This window comes from Carassius carassius, chromosome 32 (genome assembly GCF_963082965.1).
Source record: "Carassius carassius chromosome 32, fCarCar2.1, whole genome shotgun sequence".
Taxonomy (NCBI): Eukaryota; Metazoa; Chordata; class Actinopteri; order Cypriniformes; family Cyprinidae; genus Carassius; species Carassius carassius.
Genome location: NC_081786.1, coordinates 5,707,275 through 5,733,314, shown reverse-complemented (window position 1 = coordinate 5,733,314; position 26,040 = coordinate 5,707,275). Strand labels below are relative to the sequence as shown.

General features: G+C 38.1%; 1 protein-coding gene across 9 annotated transcripts in view; it reads right to left on the bottom strand.

The window, feature by feature from the left end:
- Positions 1–26,040, bottom strand: part of ralgapa1 (Ral GTPase activating protein catalytic subunit alpha 1) — a 66,155-nt gene that overhangs the window by 15,806 nt on the left and 24,309 nt on the right. For all 9 annotated transcript variants that reach the window (XR_009424965.1, XM_059519993.1, XM_059519990.1 and 6 more), the window contains 17 exons: positions 25,172–25,324; positions 24,875–25,068; positions 24,654–24,752; positions 24,329–24,484; positions 24,119–24,247; positions 23,860–23,985; positions 19,931–19,989; positions 18,936–19,044; positions 18,150–18,260; positions 17,999–18,067; positions 15,961–16,092; positions 15,598–15,781; positions 12,836–13,817; positions 10,190–10,261; positions 8,020–8,143; positions 7,732–7,887; positions 1,616–1,774 (listed from right to left, as the gene is read on the bottom strand). Coding sequence is in view for 8 of the 9 variants with exons in the window: in XM_059519993.1 (XP_059375976.1) it covers positions 1,616–1,774; positions 7,732–7,887; positions 8,020–8,143; positions 10,190–10,261; positions 12,836–13,817; positions 15,598–15,781; positions 15,961–16,092; positions 17,999–18,067; positions 18,150–18,260; positions 18,936–19,044; positions 19,931–19,989; positions 23,860–23,985; positions 24,119–24,247; positions 24,329–24,484; positions 24,654–24,752; positions 24,875–25,068; positions 25,172–25,324 (3,014 nt within the window). In the remaining variant the exon portion in view is untranslated. The remainder of the gene's footprint in view (positions 1–1,615; positions 1,775–7,731; positions 7,888–8,019; positions 8,144–10,189; positions 10,262–12,835; positions 13,818–15,597; positions 15,782–15,960; positions 16,093–17,998; positions 18,068–18,149; positions 18,261–18,935; positions 19,045–19,930; positions 19,990–23,859; positions 23,986–24,118; positions 24,248–24,328; positions 24,485–24,653; positions 24,753–24,874; positions 25,069–25,171; positions 25,325–26,040) is intronic.

Below are 26,040 nucleotides of genomic sequence, written 5' to 3'. Positions count from 1 at the left end.
TCATGCTTTTATTGAAGTTGTGAAGTTTTATTATTATGCTGATCAAAGCTACATTTATTAAATCAAAATACAAAAAAAAAAATATAGCGAAATGTCAGTACAATTGAAAATAACTTCTGAAAACTGAAAATTCTAATAAGCTGATTTGATGCTCAAGGAACATTTCTTTTAATTCAATGCTGAAATCATTGCTGCATAATATTTTTGTGGAAAGGATTCGGTGATGAACAGGAAGTCAAAAAAGAACAGCAATTATTTGACTTTTTTTGTAACATTATAAAAACAATGATTTATACTTCTATAAACAGAATGTGTCTTTCCTGAATAAAAGTATTAATTTTTTTCAAAATAACAATCTTATCGAATCCAAACTCAAGAATGATAGTGAATGAAAGTGAATCAGTTAAAGAACATTATATTCAGGTAAACTTTTGTTTTCAGAATGAATAGTTTGGGTCTAAAACATTGTTTGCAAATACTTAGTTTCATCATCTTTTTGTGAACAGGACTTTACTGATCCTATAAGCTAGCAGCTTTATCCTTCAAATAAAAGGAGGCATGGAAATGTCAAAACATATTTCAGCCTGTTACATAAAAAAATCCCTGACATTAAGCAGAAAAGACACCGTGAATAGCCCTCATGCAGTGAAATGGGGTCTAAATGGACTTTCATAAAAGCCAGACCTCGTCTTTTTTTAATCTCTCCATCTTTCTACATTACATTCCATCTTTCTCTCCATCTTTCTCATCTCGGATCCATCTCCACAGCGGAATTCGATTCTGAGAACCCCATTCATTCAATTAGCCCTGACATAACTGAGCAGGAAGCAATGGCTGGTAGTGCCCAAAGACAAATATGCTTCCACTGTCTCCTGTACGAAACATTGAGCTCGTTTACAGAAAAACAAATGGATGTGATGCACAAACAAATATCTCTGATTTACTGTATACTGATCTCTCTGTTCAGCAGCCGTTAAAATCATTTTTTCCTGTTTAAAGTATGGACGAGGGTTTCAGGGAATATGAATGCATTTAGCCCATAGGCCCATTCAGACAATTTGCTTCAAAAAAATGGTTAAAAAAAGTAATTCCCAAGTGTCAAAAAGTCTTACAAAGGGTCCAAGGTGTCACGTTCTTTAGGTTATAAAATAAATATTTATATAACACTGTTCATTATAAGGGGTTTTACACTACTGTTCAAAATTTTGAGGTCAGAATTTTTTTTTTTTTGCAATAGTCTCATATGATCAAGACTATAAGTATTATTTATTGATAATTAAATGCCTTATTGTTAAATAAAAATATTAATTACTTTAATTACTACATATTAATTACTAAATTACATTTTTGAACAGTAGTGTATAGCCAACATTTTATCCCCATCCTGCAGATTTACTCATAAATGATAAAGTTTTCTACTAGAGTCACGTCTACTAGAGTCAATATGAGTCTACTAGAGTCAATATGTTTTACAAATCTATTTGAATGAATTAAAAAGAATTTAAAAGATTATTTAATTCATACAATTATTTGTTTGTGACATGTACAGTTACAGACAGGAATCAGAAATAATTCAATGACAGTTTTGTCCTTATTGGTTCACTGTAGAGCTCACCTCTGGTTTTTTGATGATCTGGATGCTGTACATGTGGTTCTTCATGGGGTAGATGATGATGAGCACGTCTCCAAACTCAGTAGGAATGATGCCTCTCCGGTAGTCCCGCGAGTGCTCGGACCAAACGATGTGCACTTCATCGTTACCCAAGTGTCTCAGCTGTATGGAGAGAGAGAATACATAAAAGATGTAATTTAGATTATGGTTTTGTCAAAACAGATTTAAAGCATACTTATCAAAGATATGGTTCCTCTATAGTAGCTGAATGGTGATACCTCACTTTCATTGTTGGGTCAGTACACTTGTATTCATTGTTTACTCTGCAACAATACAAGAAGCCTTGAGTTTTCTATGCTGGTCATATTTTATGACCGTCATGTTCTCCAAAACAAATAAAAAACTGAACTGGTGTGAACTGAATCTTGACTGCATGTAACCGTGGTACAGTGCTATCCACTCCAGCGTTATTAACCTTGTGCCGTGACACTCGGTCCGTCTCTCCTCCTCTAATCTATCTTCCACCGATCACTCCATCTTCCCGGGACCCGCTCAATCACTGCCAGGGCCATGGGCGCAGCGACCCGTCAACTGTCCCGGGCGACGGCTGCAACCTTTATGCAGTCAATGACAAACTCTGTCCTTTGGACTCAGCAATGGACAGCAATGGTTTATTTCTTTAACAGCTTTGGAATTATGGCTCAAGTTACTTAAAACAGCAAGGATCATAGGAACGTGAAGCTGAACAGGTCCAAAATTAATACTCTACAACCTTCATATGTATATAGCAGTGAGTGACTAGTTTTTATATGATTCAACAAAAAAAATCAAAGCAGCAAAATAATTGCCATAACTGCCATAAGGTAACAAAATAATAATAATATATAAATAACAAATAATAAGTAGATAAAAGTACAAAAAAACCCATAACTATGTAACATTATGATAAATAATATATTTAATACAAATATTTAAAAACATATGTACTGATTTATTTTGATAAAGTACAAACAAAATGTATGGCCACAACATTTTCTCAAATCACTTGCAATTGGCAAGTGTAAATGTTTTTTATATAATAAATTCTCTGAATTTAGTCACAATTGTGTGCCAGAAAGACAATAAATATATAATAAAAATAAATATATTTAAAAATAATATTTAATAATTTCACAGATTTTTTAATTTTATAATGAAATACTATATTAAAATAATTATAATTAAATCATACTTAATAAATATATTTTTGAATTTTCTTTTCATTATAATTTTCATGGACAATAACGGCTGACAAATTTTCTCAATTCACTTTCAATTGGCAAGTAAATTTTTATTTAATCCTTCAGAGAGCATAAACAGCAGCTGTAAGTAGAAGAAAAAAAAAAAGCAGAGAAATCAATGTGTGCGCGCTGTGGCACCAGCGGCTGCGCTGACACGCTTTAGTGTCTAGTTAACATGGTTTAGAGTTGCTATCGGAAGATCATGCTCTGGATAGCCTCTCCAGCAGCCCTTGCAAATCCAATTTGCCTCTGAGAAGTCATGATAGGCAATGAAGCACAGGGACAGACCCAATCTAATTTGGGTGGACTATAGCCGTGTATGGCGTGGAAGTCCCCTCAGCTCCCCTGCAGGGCAGGGACGGCAGTCCAAAACCCCTTCACTGGCTCAACCGCCCCACACGCCACTTCACCTCATGCCTCGTGCTCAGATTACAGCCATGAATTACATCCAGCCTTCAGCTGCACTGCCGCAGACCAGGGACTGCCATTTCGTTCCAGGGTGTGTGTCCGTGTGACAAAATGATTGGAGTTTTATTGGACGATAAGGTGGTCTGGACTGAGAGATTTCTTTCATCTCTCAGCCATCTTTGTTTAATCATGTAATATCATTCTGAGAAATGCCACATTCGATTGGCGGCCCGTAGTGGAAATCATGGCAACATTCTGGTAGAACTTCAAAAGGCCCTTCCTCATTGTGATGAGAAGATATACAGATCTGAAGTAAATTTATTATTGCAAGATGTGCTCAGTCACTTCAATGACACAAAAACAGAGAAAAAAGAAAAGTTTGAATTATAGAAGACAAGTGATTTGGCTTACTACAGTTATGGTAATGAATGAATAAATCCTTGATTTTACGGTGTTAAAAAGATACGTTTTGTACAGTTTTGCATTTTATTTTCCTCCTAAAAATCTCATGTATATATTTCATATTTTAGATGACTTTAACCCTTTAACAATTTTGCTACTGTTCAGAAGATTAGGGTCAGTAAGATAAAAAAAGTATACTTTTATTCAGTAAGGCTGCATTAAATTGATCAAAAAAGACAGTAATTGCATTTATAGTGTTAAAAAGATAGTTTCTTGTAAACACTGTTTGGTGCATATGTACATTTTACAATCATTTGAGCTCAAATTTGTACAAATGTACAGAAAAAAAAGTGATGAACTGAACAAGAAAAAAAGAAGAAAAAATGAACAGAAAAAGTGTCCGTAATGAGAAATTTTGTTACAGGAGCAACATGGTACATCTATGTTGCTTTTTATTTTTGTCTCTGAATTTCGCTCATTTAAGTTCACTTTCCACCCTCTCGCTGGTCTGTTTTTACTTCTTAATGAAGATCAATCTAATACTGATCTGCAAATCTACAGTTCTACATTTCTTTCTGATTAAGTATTTTCTGAGTTTAAGTCAGAAATATGGCACAGAAGTAAAATCATGTTGACTTTAATGTGCATGTCATTCGTAATCCTCCATTTCTCTCAACAGGGACAAATATTGGTTTATAAAAGTGGGCCACAAAAACGGACCTAACATCTTGTCATCCTTCTGCTTAAAGCTAATTACAGTCCAACATCTTCCCGACAATATCACACAACCCCCCTTTCAGCATACCTGCCCAGCTCATAAAAACAGAGAAGATACAATAAGCTGTAGGCAAGACCATTTCAGACTAAACGTGGTAATCTATTTAGAGCCCCCCTTTACTACCCAATAAGCGCCCCATGAAATGTCCCTCTTACGGTCCACTGTAGCCCTCCCTACCTCCCCACTGTCCCTCGCTGCAATATTACATTTCTATCTGCGTTCATTAAGTCTTTGGGGCGCATTAGCACCTTATCGCCTCGTCTCTGACCCAGAAGACGTATGAGTGAGGAAGTGAGGGGACAGCTCTAATGACAAGCGATTGGTCATTTGGCATAGGGCTGGCCGCACCACAAACAGCCCCATATCACAGCCTTCCAGCCAAGCTCATTAAGGATAATGCTGCACATTATTAGATTTGTGCTGCCAATGTGAATGGAAAAAAATACCCATGCAGACTTACATTTGCGGGTGTTTCTTCAAGTATGGACACTTTAATGTCCCAGGGGTTGATTTTTATTAAAACTAACAGCTTGTAACAGTTCTTTTTGTTATATATTTGTCTGACTTGGCATGGCAACTTTTTACCATGCCTTTATTTTTGCTACTCTATTTTATTGCTTACCTTTGTCTAAGTTTGTTTGCTTGTTTGTTTGTGTTTAACGCCATTCCAGCTTCTGTGGCTATTTCCACAGTGAGAAAAATTATGGCTAAATTATATCATGTTTTTATCATTTATTTTTGTTCGAAATTCCAAAACAGCTAAAAGAGTTAACTGAATTCAAGTTTTCTCAAAGGGTTAACACCAGCACAACCTAATAAAACATGCTTAATGGATAAAGGGATTCTACCTTTGTCCTAGATCCAGAACTTCAATCTTAAAACATGAAAATCCACAATAAACATTAGCATTTTTTAATACTATGATTATCTTAAAGAAATAATCATAACACATTTTAAAATTTATCAAGCAATATATATATATATATATATATATATATATATATATATATAAAAACTGTTTCTCATTATCATTAACAATTTTGCCATTAAATCATAATATTAATAATGATTTGGACGATTTTTTCCTCAAAAGTTATACCTGTTTACCATCATATGTAAAGAGAAAAGTAAATATAACTTGAACAAAATATTTTACTTGCATCATTTCCAGTCCAAATCTGATTGTGTCGATTTATGGAAGACAATATAAAAATATTAACTGTGCATATTTAGGATACAAGTTTGCACCTGAATTAGCCTTAGCAAGACAAAGTAATCTTTTTGCAATCGTCATTTCCACCATTGAATACCGTTAAACAGTTCATCAATTGAGATGTGTGTACACTGTTGGATTTTATTAGTACACATAAACTAGTTAGAATGTAAAAAGTATGTTTAAAGAGAGTTTAATTTATAAAACCCCACTGGGAAAAAAAGTGTCTAAACACCCTTACAAAGAGAAAAAGTAGAGAGCAATGTTTCTCCATAAGGTCACATCGACTGCGAGGAAGAGTGAGAAAAAGAAAGGGTGCGACATCCCTCTTTAAGTAAAAGAGAGACAAGATAAAAGCCAGTAGAAGAGGCAGAATGAGAGAATAAAGTACGGCTGTTAGGAGTCATTACTTTCTCCTTTTCTCTGTTCTGATAGCTGATAGGACCTTTTCTCTCCACGGGGAACCCAGAAACACAAAAACCCAGCTCTCTGCAGGTATAAGTGTCCAACCCCTCAGATTAGCCTGGGTTAGGTTTAATGATGAGGTGTGAACACACAGGTCACTGAGGTTCTGTGTCCCACTTCATCCACCACACAGGAGGAGCAGAGCCGCACTGCTGGAGACAACTCTAGATAGAAAAGCTATGAAAGAATGACACAGACCACAATCTAAAAAGCCTGCCAAAGGTGAGCTGGCAGGGGGAGAGTTTAACTCTTTAGAGAATCATCCACTTTTGGAAAACAAGATTTCTCCTTGTTCCTTTTAGACTGGGGCACTATGCAGACAAGTGTTCATGAGGCAAAGCTTCAGTCTAGTTGGCCAAGCTGCAAAATGGGTTATTTAGCTGTTTTCAACCCGTAGACGTAAAAAATAACACTAGCTGTGTTTACATGGACCGTACTAATCCGATCGTAATTGGAATATAAGCACAATCAGAATAAAAAAAATCACATGTAAACACGTCAATTAGATTGAATCAGCCCGATCCAACTAAAATTCGATTGGACTGTAAGGGGTGGTTTATTCCTTTTGTCCTTTCCTTTTGAGCGAGAGGACATGTAAACACTTGATCGGATTGAAAACCGAAACTGGTAAGTACTGCGCATGTGCAGTGACGTAAAAATAGCGTAATGACATATGACGCTAGGAAGGAGCTGTTCTTCCTGGTGAATAAAGTGTAATAAATGAGTGTTTAATCATCATAAAACTCCCCTTTCACTCAGCGTCTGTGAAGTGGAGCAGGACAACATCCAACCAGTCCTTGTTTAAGACTCATCAACAGACTACAGTAAACAGTATAAAAAAAAAAGTAAACAGTACTGCACAACAGTTCATGTGCTGGTCGTCACTTAATTAGAAACCAATGTAGGTAAATATCACGTGTGCTTTTTAAAACAGCATGCGACAACAGTGGGGAAACTCTGTATATTCAAACAGTGTGCGCATGTCAAAGAGTAAATCCAAATCAGAAGCTTGTAAGATATAAACACGCATATCAACAACTGTCACTTTATTCAACGTTCATGTAAACGCTACGTTCGGATTCGTCGATCAGAATGAATTCATTCCGTTGGAAGCAAAAAGTGTCCATGTAGACCTACCTACTGTTCAGAAATACTTTCTTCGTGTTTAGCAGAAGATAGTATGTCATACAGAATACAAACCTGTTTTGTTACTGTTAATTAAAACTAGAACTATAATTGAATGAAATCAATATTAAATAAATATATATTAAAAATGTTAACCTTCAAAATACTTTCTTGAAAAAAAAGTGATGATTTACTAATAAATGAAATACAAATAAATTTTAACTAAATAGAAATACAAAAAAACAACTAATAAAATGGCATAAGCACATAACAAAATTAAAGACACTTTAACAAACAAAGGAAACCTGAGAACATAAAAACAAAAGCATATTCAAAATGCTAAAATAGTATCTAAATAATACAAAACTCCGGTGGAAATTTGTCATGTAACCTGTTACCTGACTAAAATCGTAAGTTGGTTTCGAAATGGCGACTTCTACGAGTTTACCTTTTTAGTGAGCGAGTCGTCTGAGTCCGGAGGCATGCGTGTGGAAACGTGAAACATCACTTCGACTGTAGAGGTGGCGAAGTAAGGCATGGTCAAACCCGTGCTCTTGTTCCTCTGCAGGCCGCCCATGAAACCACAATGACTCGTTAAGTTCACCTGAACAATGAGGAAAGAGTTTGTTAGGGCCCATGCCTTAATATCATATGAATATTGTGAGTCATATTTGAATATATAATTATGACATTTATTAATGAATTGCCACCCAGCAATTAATTATCAAGATGTTACCTCCCAGCCCAGGCCTGACACAAAGTCCTCATAGGCCTGACTCCCGGCCGTGTTGGATAGAATTGAGTGCTTGTCTTCCTGCCCCTCTGCCACGTAAAACACAGCAATCTTGTGCGTTTCACGACTGAAAAAGTAAATAGAGAAGAAAGTACATTTAGAAGCAAAACAGGTATGCACTTTTGTTAGGTGGTCTCACAGACTTTAGAAAATCACATCCCTTTGCCCTGACAAGATCATTCCTAATAGCTTTAAAAGAAACAACACTGAACTAGATTTAAGTTTGTGGTCAAACTTTAAGTTGGCTTGAAAAAGCCTGGCCAGAAAGTTGGAAAAAATCAGAAAGTTTGAAAAGTTTGAAAAGTTTAAAAAGATTTAAAGGTTAAAAAGTTAAGAAGTTTAAAAAAAGAAAGTGATTAACATATTGCTAGCATTAAAAGCAAGTGACTACCATGTCATTAGCATGATTAACAAAGTTGCTAGCATGTTGCTAGCATGATTAGCAAGTGACGAGCATGTACTTAACATGATTAGCAAGGTATCTAGCATGTCACTAGCATGATCAACAAATTACTAGCATGTCGCTAGCATGTTTATAGCATGATTAGCAAGTGACTAGCATGTTCCTAGCATGTTGCTAGCATGTTTCTAGCATGATTAACAGGTGATGAGCATGTACTTAACATGATTAGCAAGGTATCTAGCATGTCACTAGCATTATAAGCAAGTGACTAGCATGTCACTAGCATGATTATAGCATGATTAGCATGCAACTAGCATGTTGCTAGCATGATTAGAATGTTGCTACCATGTTTCTAGCATGATAAGCATGTCGCTAGCATGTTTCTAGCATGATTAGCCTGTTGCTAGCATAATTAGCATGTTGCTAGCATGTCGTTAGCATAACATCCTGCTAGCATGTTGCTGGCATGTTTCTAGCATGATTATCAAGTTACTAGTATGTTGTTAGCATGACTAGCATGTCGCTAGCATGAATCTAGCATGATAAACATGCAGCTAGCATGTTGCTAGCATGTTTCTAGCATGTTGTTAGCATTACTAGCATGTCGCTACCATGTTTCTAGCATGACTAACATGCGACTAGCATGTTGCTAACATGTTTCTAGCATGATTAGCATGTGAATAGCATGTTTCCTGCATGATAAGCAAGTTTCTAGCATGTTGTTACCATGGCTACCATGTTGCTAGTATATTTCTAGCATGATTAGCATTCGACTAGCATGTTTCTAGCATGATTAACATGTTGCTAGTTTGTTTCTAGCATGATTATTGTGTGACTAGCATGTTTCTAGCATGATTAGCATGTTGCTAGCATGTTTCTAGCATGACTTACATGCGACTAGCATGTCGTTAACATGTTTTCTAGCATGATTAGCATTCGACTAGCATGTTTCTAACATTAGCATGTTGCTAGGATAGATAGACAGATAGATAGATAGATAGATAGATAGATAGATAGATAGATAGATAGATAGAAACAGTCAGATAGATAAATAGAAACAGTCAGATAGACAGTCAGATAGACAGACAGAGACAGACAGACAGACAGACAGACAGACAGACAGACAGACAGACAGAAACAGTCAGATAGATAGAAACAGTCAGATAGACAGTCAGACAGACAGACAGACAGACAGACAGACAGACAGACAGACAGACAGACAGACAGACAGACAGATAGATAGATAGATAGATAGATAGATAGATAGATAGATAGATAGATAGATAGATAGATAGATAGATAGATAGATAGATAGATAGATAGATAGATAGATAGATAGATATAGAATGGTAGTTTTATTGAGTCTAGGGCTTCAGGGAGTTTAGATTTGAATTTTTGGCTTGTGCACTAATGGGCCACCGTAGTCTTGGCTCAATTTGAGCTCTCTGCAATGCAAGTCTATGGGGTTTTTATGATTTTTAATATTAATTTTTAAGAAAACTGAAAGTCAAATCAGTCTGAAAAGATATAGCACACCAAGTCAAAACAGTCTGACCCGAGTTTGGACTTTGTAGAGTTAAAGTTCTAGGAGGAGTTAGAGTTGCACAATTTTGGGTCAGAAGAATAAGAAAAAGAATAATAACAAGTTTAAATAGGATTTCAGTAAGTTGGCTTTCTCAAGCCAACTTAATAAAAAGTGGCATAACATACCACTGCCTTGAATCCAGATTCTTCAGCTCTCTCAGTAGTTTTTCGTTCTTCTTCAGCAGGTGGAAACTGTTCCTGGAGACAGGACATTTAATCGTAAGAGCTAATGAAGAGAAATATTCTATCAGATGACGCATCTTCGATCACTTCAGGTTAATTAGCTTACACATAGACAGGCGATCAACAATAACATTAATGTAATAAAAAAAGATATATAGATGGACATATATGACAGACAGAGAAGAACAATAATAGAACTATAGACAGAACGATAGATAGAATGACAGATAGACACTAGCTATTATTCACAGACCCTATTTAGAGAAACGCTACTCTAGACTGTGTTAGATCTCTTTCATTAAGCGAGAGAAGCGCTGCTCTAGTCTGTGTGTTAGATCTCTTTCATTAAGCGGCCGTCTGCTTAATTACAGTCTTCTTTGTTTTTCTCACAGTCTCCCGGAAGATCTGACCCCACGACAGAAACGCAAATGAAAACAAACAACAGTAGATCCTGCGGTGAAAAACATCTTATGACACGATGAGCCGTAAAACAAAAACCTACACGTCGTGAAAAAAATACAAATAAGATAATAAATCTAAAATAATGCGACTTCTTTCTGTCTGCAGCTTTTATAGTTCAGAGTTCAGTTCCTTTCTCCCTCTCCCCCTCTTTATCTTTCACTCCCTCCAAGTGGCCACACGATGCTCTCTAAAAGGACTTTTTGTTTTGTTCTCCTTTTCTTTGAGCAGGAGTCTCATTATTAGCTTGTTGCAATGTAATGGTCTTCATTTTCTCCATTGAAAGTGAGCCATTACAGGAGGCGAATGCACAAACGGCATAAAAGGCCGACATTAGGTGCGCGCTCACACACACAATGGCCCGGCGAATTGCAATGCCTTAGTCTCTGACCACGGATAAATGACACATGAATGCCTGGAGAGCGGCAGCAGGACAATTCCTCATTAAACAGCCCCTATGCATTTTCTCCCAGCTCTCCAACTCATAATAACCCTTCAGCCACATTCAAAAGGTAGCAGCCTTTTATTTTCACCTGACGTATCAGGCAAGAATGAAAAGTACTGCTGCTGCTGAGTAGATAACAGACCCCTCAAGAATTAATCCCCCCATAAAAGCTGCGTGTACACACACACACTCACACACACACACACACACACCATTCACCCAGAGCTGGAAAAGAAAAGCTTTTTCCCTCCTGAAAACTCTATGAGGGAATGGTGAAAAAACAATTTTCCTTCATTAAATCACATAACACAGAGCATGTATATCATTAAAATTAATGCCATTACATTCAATGTGAAAAATAACCCCAATTTTCCAATTATTTGTCATCTGGAAATATTTAACCATTCTCTGTAATACCACAAAATGGAATGGGGATTGAGCGGAACCATTAGGCATTTTGGATTGGGAAGGAAAATGAGGTTTGGGCAGTGAGTGAGCACCACTGTAGTCTCTATTGGTTGATAAGCTAATCAGAAAAATGTTGACTGTTTAAAGAAGATTAACATGGCTCTGCACAATCAGGGAGAGGTGCGAGCAAACAGGATGTTTACATGAATTATCGGCCTTCAACAACAGCGTCTCACAGATTGTGCTAACAAACTCAAGCTAAAAAAAAAAATGTGTGATTCTTTTGGGAAAAAATGGCAGAATGGTTTGATGAATAGTTGCTGATAACTTCATTCCTAGACCAAATTATTAAACTCTCTAATATGGTGGTTAAAAATGCTAAAATAAAGACACAACAGAATTGGCAGAATTATGGTAAAATTGTTATTATTAATAAACTGCCCAAAAACTCAATATTGACAAAAAAAAAAGTGACAAGCTTTGGTAACACACTCTAACAACAGACAACACAATATACTTTTCTGTTGATTTGACATGAACATGATGAAATTAAAAACTTGGATTTCATTATATGATAACTGATTTTTGAGACAGGCTTTTTAAATATAATGAACAATTAAAAATACACTGCTTAAAAAAAAATGTGACTTCGGGTACTGAACTCCTGTCAAGCCAGTTGCAACTCAAGTAGTGTGCACATTTATGATGATTATTCTAAGTATATATATGCAGTAATTTGTAAGGATCGGAAAAACAGAAGCAAAAACAGAAAATTTAGCTATAGAATTATTACAGAGGTTGTGTAAGAAATTGTGGCAGATTCGGACAGGATTAAAATCGCAAAGTAGTAAATTTATTTTATTTTTTTAAATAACAAATCTAGCATGGGGAACCACAATGGCACAACATGATTCCTGGTGTTTGGATTTTTTGAAGGATCCCTCCTATAAATGTTTGACATTGCAATTTTGAGTTACCATCCCATAACACGTTTGTTACAAATACGACTTGTAGTTATGGATACTCTATATCAGGGGCTTTCAAACCTGTTCTGGAGGCCACTCAGCACTGCATATTTTACATGCCTGCCTCATCTAACAGGCCTGATTCAACTCATCAGCTTAGCTAGAAGAGACACTGAAAGATCTGAATTGGGTGTGTCTTTTAATGTAGACCTAGTTTTGGGGGGCCTTCAGAACCCCTGCCCTTAAGGATTCCCAAGCATTTGCAACTGGAATGTGTGTTCAGACTTAGTTCAGTTCAGTTCAGAGTCTTACCTCTTCTCCCAGGAGTTCATGCCTAGTATGTTGAGGAGCAGTTTGCAGTAGTAAAAGGCTGACTGTGGTCTCTGTGGGCTTGGCTCTTGCTGTACTACGGCCCTCATGTTCAGGTCATTCCCACGATGCAGCGTAAAGTCCCGCTCTTCGGCACACTGCTTCAGGATGGCATTGATGACTTCGTTCTCCTGCTTCTCGGACACACAGGTGGGCGGCGGGGCTGGAATGTTGAGCAGTGCGCCAGTACGTTGCAGGCACTCTGGGCTGGAGTATCCCAGGTACTGCAACATTTCATCCAGGGAGTCCTCTCCATCCTGCAGAGAGTCCCAGCTTGGGATCACCTCTCTGCACTGCCGTTTGGCCTGTGGGGCCATCAGTTCCAGCCCTGCCTCTTCCTCCTCATCCTCAAGTTCTTCCTCCTCCCGGTCTTCTTTCACATCCTCCACGTGTTCATCCAGGTCCTCCTCGTTCTCCTGAAAAGTACCATCATCTGGTTCTTCTTGATTGCTTCTATCTAGACTGTCCTCATCTTGGCCACGTTCTCTATCGCCCCCTGCTTGATTGGAGGATGAGTAGAGGTGCAAAGTTTGACTAGGAGTGATGCAATGAGGTGGGCCATACAGTACAGCAGAGTCCCAGGAGTGTTTTCCGGAAATGTCCCTCACGATCACTCGAACGCAGGCACTGGTGGTGGTGAGGCCAGCTGACATCCCGCCACCGGGCAGGCCGTCCTCTGCCCGAATCTGTAGATAGGACAGCAGGGTGGTGCCATTGAGCACAAAGAACTGTAAGTTGGGTGCGTCGAAGAGTTCAGGGGTCAGGTCTGCGCTCTCGCTGTACGGGTTATCCTGGTTCTCGCATACCTGGCTGGTCAGAGTGGCTGGACCACCACTCATCGGATAGTGACCCAGGTGGTTGACCAGGTGGGATATGACCGTGCGTGCCGCAATTGAAATCAGGCCTTGCTGAATACGACTCCTCACTACAAACAGAAAGAAAGACAAAGATGTATTTAAGGAAGTTGTATGTGCAGACATTTCTAGAGATTTTCAAAGACAATTAGAGTGCCCATCATTCATAAGGTTCCACATATCCCTTACTAATTCGGTGTGCAAGCTCAGTTTAAACATTTTCTCTTGGAATTAGATTAACTTGATCTTATTGACCAATCTTATGAGATATAATACAGATTGCATAAAATGGCATGTTTCATCTGATCAACAAGATGGAGCAAAAAGAACAAGCATAATGGTACAATTTGAACATTTTAGAAGTACTTAAGACTGTTTTAACATGACATGTTGCAAAAAATAAAAAAATAAAAAATGCACAACACACATGGCAATGGCCAGTTATTTTCCTGCAAATTAATTTTCTTAACCATTGATAAATGTAACTTTTTAGAGAAATTTTACTGTGCAAGATAACAGGAACATTAGGAACATTAAACATATTGGAATAAAAAAAAAATCGAACAAATTAAGAAAGAGTAAAAAAATAAAAACGAAATTTACATTTAGGTAGCTGACCTCACTATCGACTAATCGCGGTGATCCATCCCTAAATCTATTGTGCAGAATTTAATCATATATCAGAAAGTGAGAGAGATGGAGGGACTGCAGGGATGATGAAAAGGTGTTAGAAACAAGTAAAGCAATAGAGTTTAGGCACTCGTTTCATCAGGGATGTAGTGGTTTTCAGATCTATCAGTGTTAAACTCCTGCGGAGCCGAGATGAGTGAAGGTGCAGACGGCTCGTGTCAATACAGGAACATTAGGGTGTGATGAAGAATGCAGGATGCCTGGGGAGAGGTGCAGATGCCTAGTTGCTGGTAAGAAGCTCCCGATGGAGACACTCCTTCTTCACACACTGCCAGAACTCACAAAGAAACCATGCAGAGAGCAGCCCAATACCAGTACACTCGACGTGCCAGAGGCCCACTCCCCCCAATCAACACACCACACCAATCACATTCAGCGACACTCTCCACTGCCTTAATGAGCCAAAACATTGAGGGGGGGGGGATTTTATCCTGATGTAGCAGTCTTCTGTACGGACCACCTCAGCCGCCGAGTGCCCTCTGATCTAGCAAGAATCCAGTGCTAGGGGTAATTTCAAGAGTAATGGAGGTAGGAAAGTGCTGGATACATGTCTCACTCAGGGTTGTAATGATTAGTTATTTTCGCCTGATGGAGAGAGACACAGCAAAGGCAGCACAGGAAACCAGCCCCCTGCTGTCAATCTCAAACCCGTGCTCTCCCTGATACACAATGAAACTAGCATGAGGGAGCAAACAGATTCGGTGATGAAGACATTTAACTACTTCATTCCTGCTTCTTCTGATTTGTTCTGCTTGTTTTAACTACAGAAGGTAATAAAGATAGGAGAAATGTGGTTATGGTTAATACTGTGCAACAAGCTGTTCTTCCCCATGTATTTGTCTTATCCTGCAGCAACAGTAAGAAATTATACATTTTGTTATATGTTAAAAAGTCCAAGTAAAAAGTTGTTATTTAATAAAATTACATGACAAAATAAGTTTAGGTCATTTTGACCCACAGTAATGAATCACTGGTCCAAAACTGTGCTTTGCATAGCTGCATATTAAACAGTCCATCATTCTCAATGGTTTTCTGTGAGGACAGAAAAATTAGTTGATGCTCAAAACTTGCCATGTCACAACTGGTTAGGACAGCGTATAGGAAATAGAAACTGGAGAGGTCAAAACAAGAACAAGAGAGAGTCAGAAGACATGCGCTCACCTTCAGTGACGGGCTGCAGTTTAGAGGAGCGTTCAGAGTCGGGTGAATGAAGTGGCTCTGGCTCCTTCAGGTTCTCCAGTAGCAGGAAGGGGTCGTAGTCTGGGCTGCTCAAGTCTGACAGGGGAATGGGGAAGTAACTGGGGTTACTGAAGCTCTGAGCCCCATATACACAGCCATGGAGGACCTGAGGGTCGAACAAATGGGTTAGAAATACAACGAAATAAAGAGTGGGGTGCACTTGTTTATGTGTCGAGTTGTTCTGAAAGGGGAAAGATAAAAATCAAAGAGCGATACAAAATAAAATGATGCATATTGAGATATAAAAATTCTGTTTAATAGCAGATGTGTGTGCTGTCCTCATACTTTATAGATGCAGCTGAGGATGGACTTGTCAGTTTTTTCCTTGTCTGAGGCTCCTTGGACTGGCTGCAGGAGAGTTGTTGGAGGTAGAGCCATCACCCAGTCCAGCAAGCATAGCAGCAGAGACACGACCAGCTGGAAAGAGTCAAAGGAAATAAATCAATAAATGACTACAAATATGATTCCAAATAAATGCTTTCTATTTTTATATATATTTAAAAATAAAATTTCTTCAGCAGCCATCACTCCAGTTTTAAGTGTCACATGATCCTTCTAAACCATTTTAGAAATCATTCTAATATGCAGATTTACTGCTCAAGAAACATTGCTTATTATCAGTCTTAAAAACAGTGCTGCTTAATATCTTTTGTAGAAACAGTGGTACATTTTTCAACTAAACATTTTTTATTAAAAATTTAATAAAAATGTAGTCTTTATTGCCACTTTTTTATATATGCCACTAACTGTATATGTATATATATATATATATATATATATATATATATATATATATATATATATATATATATATATTAGGGGTGTAACGGTACGCAAAAACACGGTTCGGTACGTACCTCGGTTTTAAAGTCATGGTTCGGTTCATTTTCGGTACAGTAAGGAAAAGAAATGCAAACATTAAACTGCAGGTTGTTTATTACTATACACTTTTTTAAATACTTTTTAATAAATTATATATAAAATAAAAAAAGAATAGGAAATAAAATACTGGTGCAAAGTTCTCCACTAAATAAAATACTCTCTCAAACCAATATCATATAATAAAATATACTGTAATGAAAAATATAAATAAATAACTATGATTACAGTGAAGCATTACCAATCCCAGCTTGTAGGCCTGCTCATATTTTAAAAATATAACTTTTCCAAAGTGTAAAGTGCAGCATCAACAGTTTCAGTTTTTAGACCTGCTCAGATTTCATTATTGCGTTGGACTGGAATCGGAATTAAGAGCAAAGGTCTGTTTAAAGGCCGACGGGAGCTGCGTTTGAATTACAATCGTTTTTTTCCTAGTTGTAGTGATGTTCACACTCTCGTGATGCCTTTTGAAAACCTTAGGCCGGTGACACACTGGCATATTGCACCTGTCAAACATAGTCTATTTTGCCGTCAATACTGTTGACGGTGTCCTTTATCAGTAGGCTTTATATTTAAGCTCAACATGAAGTATAGATATTGTTGTCGTGAAGACAAGATCCTGGTCTGTTGGCGGCCTCCCTCTATGTCACCTACAAAAGGAACAGCGTGCCAGCGCCGCGTCAGGCACGATTCTGGTGTGTAAAGACCGAAAACGCAAAGCAGCCGTCACGCAACTGACACGCAGCAGAAATGCCACGCTCACGCCACACAGCCAGTGTCTTACCGGCCTTAGAATCAGCTGCAGGGCGGGATTTGCGCTGAACGCGGACACGAACTCCGCCACTTAATATGTTCGTTTGGAAACACGAAAATGTACCTATGTTCCGCAAACAAAATATTGCATTCGGTCATTCGGTACACACGTGCACCGTACCGAAACGGTCCGGTACGAATAAACGTACCGTTACACCCCTAATATATTATATATATATATATATATATATATATATATATATATATATATATATATATATATATATATATATATATATATATATATATATATATATATATGACGAAAGTCAGTCAATCTGGTGACCCATTTAAAGTAACAGTTCACCCAAAAATGGAAGCTCTGCATCACCCTCATGTCAACTAAAACAGTCATGGCGATTTAAGCCTCTTCCTCACACAAAACCATCACATTTCTTCATTATGTTGCAAACACGTTGTTTAGTTGCTTTATAAAGCATTTCTTTTTTAGTAAGTACAGGAAAATTACTTGATGCACTTCATCTAGACAGGACAAACTGTTCTGTTTTTAAGTGTACTTTCTTTTTAATAAAAACCATCATGAGTTGTTGATTGAAAAAAAGCATTTATTTCACATGAACATGAGTGTGTTCTTTCATTGTGTTGGGGTGCATTTGTTAATAAGACATACCCTCTTGTCCAGCTCATGAGGGGAGGACTCTGTGGCTGGAAGAAGGTAAGTGATGGTTGCAATAAGGACCTAAAAAGCAGAAAATAAACATCACACATCCAAACCATGCTTAACTTAAAATTCAGCTCACTTGTTGTGTTACTGACTTTACCTCCACTATTTTCTTTGGAGTGTCAGGCGGGAATTTCTGGAGTTCGTCCACATAATTGATGAGCAGGTGCAAAATGTCTGAGGCCACCAGAGCAACGGTTTTATTTGAGAACTGGAAGAAAGGTATTAATGGTTAAAATGGATGCAATCAGCAACTTTAATGTGCTCAGACGTGTGGAGTAAAACAGAAAAACTGTGTCGTGGGCCTCATTTGAGCTGATTAAGACAAAGAGTCTTTGCCTAATTCTGCTTCATGGAACGCACCCAAAGGAGAGAGACCCTCATGTCTAACCCTCCACTGACACCAGATTCTCTGAAAAGCCAATAGAATTGAGCTGATCTCAAACAGACTTTTCTGATTGGTCCAGAGTTTGAGTATGTGTGTGTGTCTGTTGGCCCTAGCCTTCATTTCAGACAGAAATGCAATAATTCCTTGAAGTCTCTGAAGCGTGCATTCTTCAGTGGATTAGCCTTCTGTCTGTGAGAAGCAGAGAAGCCAAACATGTTGACGGTCCAGATTTAGGAAGGCTGGTAGGGGTGGGTGCAGGGAGTATGGAATAATCTTCTTCTGGATGAACAGAACACACTTGTGCCAGTGCAGTGAGCCCAGGCATCAGGAACGGATTCAGAAGACTCAGGCCAAGGGCAATGCCATCATTTCTCTGCTGTGCTCACTTATGTTGCCAGTGAAGGTTCTTTTACAACACAGATGCTACTATTCCATTTATAATCAATCTTTAACAGCAGAATATATGTACATTTTGTTGTATAATCAAGCATCCATTACCTTGAGAGTGACACAGATGACATTAAGAGCTTCTTTGATCTGCGGATGCTGAGTGCCATGAACCAGTTCTTCACAGAGCCAAATACCCAGACTACAGAGAGCCACACACCTGCAAGAAGAAACAAAGACATAACTTTAATTTCAACTTTAAAATAAACATCTAAACAATTTACAAATGCACAATCTCTTTAATAATATTTGTGCTTTAGATATGGAAATGGAAATGTTTACATCTGCATTGTAAATAATTTACTTCAAGCTAAAACATTTATTAACATGAAAAAAAGTAAAAATTTGTGTGTGTATATAAATATATATATATATTTAACTTTATTTACATTTATTTTCATTATTTGCCTTAACTATCACTTCTTATCAACTCAAAGTATCCTTGCTAAATAAAAGTTTTTTTTCTTCTGCATCTATACATACATTTTGCACATAAAAAAAAAAACAACAACAAAAAACCAAATGTGACTCAAATGTGCATGGCTTGAATGAAGCCTACAGCTCAATGTGTTGGGGCACGTGTACGAACCACTAGACCATATAGATATTTAATCCTGCCTCCTGTCTGCTCCTTCTATGATCTAAGGCTTCCTTAGCTTTTCACTGAAAAACACCCAAACTTTTTCCACCGGGAGTTATGGGGGCTTCTAATGGCGTGAGCCTCATCAGAATCCACTCTAATCCTACTGAGTCCTGGATTACTTTAAATGACACTGCTCCTAATCTGTCTAGATATGACCAGACACATAGCCCCACACCAGTCTAACACTGACCGTAATGTACAGAGTTATTAATCTGTCTGCCATGGGGTGTTACTTGCTTTATTTTAAAAATCCAAATCTAACAAGGAGGATGCACTGACCTGGAACTTGCTACATTTGATGCGAGCATTTACCTAAGCACTACAGCACAACATGCCAGAGTGAATGTGGTAACTTCTAAGTCAGCTTTGACTAGGATGAAGTTTTTGTGTTCAGGGCTTGTACCTTGCTGGTGCAGAAGGCTCATCTCTGGCAGAGGTCAGGATGTGCTTGATTATATGCTCCTGAAACAGAAGACAAAACAATCACTATTAATGGGATCATATTTTATTTTTTTATTTTTCACACATTTAAGTGCCCTAAAAATGTAAATGAAATTATACACAAACACACACACACACACACACACACACACACATATCATTTATATATATTATCACTTTTTGTAATTATATACAGTATATTTTTAAAACTATATACATATATATATATAAACATTTATTAATATATACTGTATATAATTTAAACAATTACATAATATTAAAATGTGTAATATAATATTAAATATAAGAGATGCACATCACCAAAAGTTTGGAGTCTATTATGGAGTCCATCGGAGTCTATTATCCAAAAGTTTGGAGTCTATTATGCTCACCAAGGCCAAATTTATTTTTCAAAAGTACAGTAACTAATAAATACTAATATTGTGAAATGATATTACAATTTAAAGTAGCGGTTTTCTATGAAAGCTTGTTTATATCTTGCAATTTAGATTTTTTTTCCCCATCAAAGAAAGTTGTTTTTCTCAAAATTGCAAAAAAAAAAAAAAAAAAAGTCTGAATTGTGAGATGTTGCAATAACCTTTTTATTCCATATCTTTCAGTTTTAAATGATTTGAAAGTGTAATTTATTCCAGTAATAACAACACAGAATTTTAAGCAAACACTACTACAATCTTTACATGATCACAAACATTTCTTATTATCAATGCTGAAATCAAAACAAAAGAACAGCATTTATTTGAAATAGAAATATTTTGCAACTAACTAACTGACTAACTGAGACTCGTCATGGCACTTGTATATGGTTGTTGTTCTCTTGTTGGTCTGATTGCTTCTATTGTTTTCATTTAAAAGTCGCTTTGGATAAAAGCATCTGCTAAATGATTAAATGTAAATGTGCAACATTATAAATATTTTTATTGGTACTTGTGATCAATTTAATATACCCTTGCGTCAGAACAAATAAACAATTCTGAATGACAGTCAATGAAAATACAGGGTGCATAGAATCCTGTTCAAGGATCTGGCGACATCCTGATACTGATCAATTTCATTCCATCTAGAGCGTGTCAGATAATATGCACCAAGCCACACAGCACATTCGCTCACAGAAACATACAGTCGTGGCCAAAAGTTTTGAGAATTACATAAATATTAGTTTTCAAAAACTTTGCTGCGAAACTGTTTTTAGATCTTAGTTTCAGTTGTTTGTGTGATGTACTGAAATATAATTACAAGCACTTCATACGTTTCAAAGGCTTTTATCGACAATTACATGACATTTATGCAAAGAGTCAGTATTTGCAGTGTTGGCCCTTCTTTTTCAGGACCTCTGCAATTCGACTGGGCATGCTCTCAATCAACTTCTGGGCCAAATCCTGACTGATAGCAACCCATTCTTTCATAATCACTTCTTGGAGTTTGTCAGAATTAGTGGGTTTTTGTTTGTCCACCCGCCTCTTGAGGATTGACCACAAGTTCTCAATGGGATTAAGATCTGGGGAGTTTCCAGGCCATGGACCCAAAATTTCAACATTCTGGTCCCCGAGCCACTTAGTTATCACTTTTGCCTTATGGCACGGTCCTCCATCGTGTTGGAAAATGTATTGTTCTTCACCAAACTGTTGTTGGATTGTTGGAAGAAGTTGCTGTTGGAGGGTGTTTTGGTACCATTCTTTATTCATGGCTGTGTTTTTGGGTAGAATTGTGAGTGAGCCCACTCCCTTGGATGAGAAGCAACCCCACACATGAATGGTGTCAGGATGCTTTACTGTTGGCATGACACAGGACTGATGGTAGCGCTCACCTTTTCTTCTCCGGACAAGCCTTTTTCCAGATGCCCCAAACAATCGGAAAGGGGCTTCATCGGAGAATATGACATTGCCCCAGTCCTCAGCAGTCCATTCACTATACTTTCTGCAGAAGATCAATCTGTCCCTGATGTTTTTTTTGGAGAGAAGTGGCTTCTTTGCTGCCCTTCTTGACACCAGGCCATCTTCCAAAAGTCTTGGCCTCACTGTGCGTGCAGATGCGCTCACACCTGCCTGCTGCCATTCCTGAGCAAGCTCTGCACTGGTGGCACTCCGATCCCGCAGCTGAATCCTCTTTAGGAGACTATCCTGGCACTTGCTGGACTTTCTTGGACACCCTGAAGCCTTCTTTACAAGAATTGAACCTCTTTCCTTGAAGTTCTTGATGATCCTATAAATTGTTGATTTAGGTGCAATCTATGTAGCCACAATATCCTTGCCTGTGAAGCCATTTTTATGCAATGCAATGATGGCTGCACGCGTTTCTTTGCAGGTCCCCATGGTTAACAATGGAAGAACAATGATTTCAAGCATTACCCTCCTTTTAACATGTCAAGTCTGCCATTCTAACCCAATCAGCCTGACATATTGATCTCCAGCCTTGTGCTCGTCAACATTCTCACCTGAGTTAACAAGACGATTACTGAAATGATCTCAGCAGGTCCTTTAATGACAGCAATGAAATGCAGTGGAAAGGTTTTTTTGGGATTAAGTTAATTTTCATGGCAAAGAAGGACTATGCAATTCATCTGATCATTCTTCATAACATTTGGAGGATATGCAAATTGCTATTATAAAAACTTAAGCAGCAACTTTTCCAATTTCCAATATTTATGTAATTCTCAAAACTTTTGGCCACGACTGTACACAATACCCCACACACTCCCACCAGAGAAACAGATGCACAGAGCGAGATAATTCAGACAGACAAACAGATAATGATCAGGACCATTCACAACAGACACAAAATCTGACATAAAACCAGCAATCTGGCAACTCGGAACATGACATATCCAACCATCTGGAAAAGAAGCATCTGTCCACGTGCACACACATGCACAGAAAAAGGATCATGTTAACCACGATCTTGTCATTCATGGCCTGCTCCTGGTTATCAGATGCCATCATGTGAATTTCTGCATGCGAGTGATGGACGCCTCCACGCATGGCATTAGCTCCTTATCGTTGCTCAGAACAACACGGCAACACAATAACAACAGCTCTATGGAGCTTGGCTCAATGCACCCTGCATTGCTGATCGCTCATTAGCACATTAGTGTGGGCAGGAACAATTACAGCAGATTTCCCTGCACTCTAAACAACCGTTGGAGTGGCATACATTCAGCCACTTGGATTTGCATAAGGGCAGACGGTGGATCAGAGGTTAAACTCAGATGAAGGATAAAAGCACATGAGGAAGTCAGTGGTCAAAATGTAGTTGAATGAAATCAGATATTACTTGTAGCAAAGATGCACAAAACTGCATATTTTCCAAACTGTTTAGTAGATGGAATAACGAAACAACTATTGTAGAAGGTAGAGCAAACTCACTTCATCATGCGCAAAATACTGGAAGAAAATCTTAAATACTGAATTGTGGGTAGGGCTTTATATGAATGTATCTCTGAGAGGAACTGACCATCTTCAGAAAAGCTTAGATGGTATTTTCTATTCATCTTACCTCCATATAATGCATATTAATGTAGCATTTTAAAAAGGGTGCTTTGTTTAAAGCAGTAACCAAGGAAACACCGCATCACTGCTGGTCCATAAGCGCCACCTGCTGTCAGAGAGTGAATTTGCGTCTCATTCAGCCCATCTGCTGTTTTTGATTGGTACAGATGTTTTAAGTAGCATCATTTCACAAAGCTATGTTTAGACCATTGTATTTTTGCTTAAAATTTTGAAATTATGCAATCTAATTTACATCAAAAACTTTTTATGCCACATGTTTGTTTGGATCGTGATTAAAATGCAGAGGATATTGACACATCCATAATTTTTTGCTTTTATATTTTTAAGTATCATTTATACAAACATTTCCTGGGGTAGGATGTGATACCTTGACATCTGTGAATTTCGTCATGAGGATGTCAGCAGTTGTGGGGTGCAGGGCAGGAAGTTCATTGTACAAGTTTGGGAGGCACACCAAGGAGCCCAACAAGATCTGAGCCTCCACCCGTGGAGCCTGGGAGAAAGACAAAAGCAATTAACAACAGCAAGTTAAAGGCACATTGGATGTAACATTTGCAAACACATGTGCATAGATGTTAACGCACGCAGGGGCAGTGATATCTGAAAGCAGTTTGGTGGTTTCTCACATTGAGGGACGAGCAGGCAGTTACACGACTCGCTGCCACGATGAAGTCCAGGATGAGCATAGTGGCACCAGGAAGTCCAATAGAGAAGAAACGTGGAGAGCAGTGCTTAATGATGGTGTTCACAATGTCCTGGGAGTTAGAGCAAGAGGTCAACAAAAGTTTTGTGCAAAGTTGTCAAGCCACATGTTGACCAGGTACACACAAACACACCTGGTCTTGGTGAAGCAAGCCGCAGTGCATGATGTTGTAGAAGTGCGTAAGGAAGTCAGAGTTAGGTGAAACATCCTGTCTTCTCTTCATTATCTTACAGATGAGCTTATAGGCATGGAGTTTCCCCTGCTTATAGCGTTCGCCCAACATAGTGGCCTGCACATAAGACAGCGCAAAACCTTTATAAACAATTTATATAATCAACAGACGGAAAGACAGACGTACAGATCTAATAAAGTATGGTAATAAACTAAAAAAATAATAAAGTAATAGTCAACTATGATAAACAGTAAAGTGGATTTGCTCAAAATATTGATAAACTCACTTTGAAAAGCCAGGGAGTCAGAATCCGCAGAGGTGGAATCAGATCTGGCGGAGGTGGAGACGACTGGTTGTCAAGAGAGATCCCAAGATTGTCTCGGATCTAGAGAGACAGAAAAAACACAGAAACACATGGGAATTTTTCAAGTGGATTTTGATTAGTAACGGCACTCTAAATCATCTTTTCGGAGCACTCTGAAGAATTCTGAATGTGGGTGTGTTCACCTTGGCCAGGTTCTGCCAGAGTTCACAGAGGTAGTCAAAGACCTGTGCATGGATCTCAGGGTCCTTGATGGAGTTGACATCTCCCAGAATTCCTAGCATTCTCCTCCACATCACTGTGGCGACATCAGCATGCCAGCCGGAGAGAGTGCCGCCAGCCATCACACTACAGTCCTCTGTTGGAAACTCACTGGTTTCTGAAAAGTACAATCAAGCAGGCTCATTACAAAAATGCAACAGATAGAGTACTAGTTTGCATATTCATAGCTAAATATGTTTATCTATCGATCTATATGTTACCAAGGTCATCAGGGGTCTGCAGCACAGAGTGGTGCATTTTCTCATCCAGCTGTAGATCTTTATGCTGGACGTGTTCAGCAGTCAGCGTGGCGGGGGATGGCGTCTGTGATCGTGAGCCTCCCAGAGAGTGCATTGGAGACGCACTCTCAGAACCTGAGGAAATATCAAGAACATCAACACTTATATCTCTAAACATGACACAGAAATGTGTTGCAATGTGTCACTGACAGTAATACAGGTTATGAGAACACGGTGACCGATACCAGAGTGTTCTGAAGCAAGGAATCAAGCAGGAGATGCTTTTACCCAAAGAAACTTTCTGTACACTTAAAGGAATAGTTCTTTTTGTCATCATTTACTCACTCTCATGTTGTTCCGAATCTGTATGAGTTTATCTCTTATGTTGAACACAAAAGAAGATATTTTGAAGAATTCTGAAGAACCAAACAGTTGTTGGTTCCCACTGAAGTCAATCAACTGTTTGATTACCAGCATTCTTAAAAATATCTTCTTTTGTGTTCAACATAAGAAAGAAACTCATACAGGTTTGGAATGACATGAGGGTGAGTAAATGATAAACTTTTCATTTCTGGGTGAACTATCCCTTTAACATGGGGAATGTTTGTTGGTTATGTTAAGTTTGGAAACACCCTAGTGCTCTTGAAAATAAGGGTTAGAATTTATGCCGTTTGTGTGGACTTAAGTATGGTATGCAATCGGAATGAAAGCAATCTGGGATAACTGCCCAAGGGAACCACTACTTATGATGAATTATTTGCCTTTTACAGTATAATGTGTTTCTCATTGCTGCTGGTTTCTGCAGAAACTACATTCGGTGAGCAGTTTACATTCTTTGCATTACATGCAAT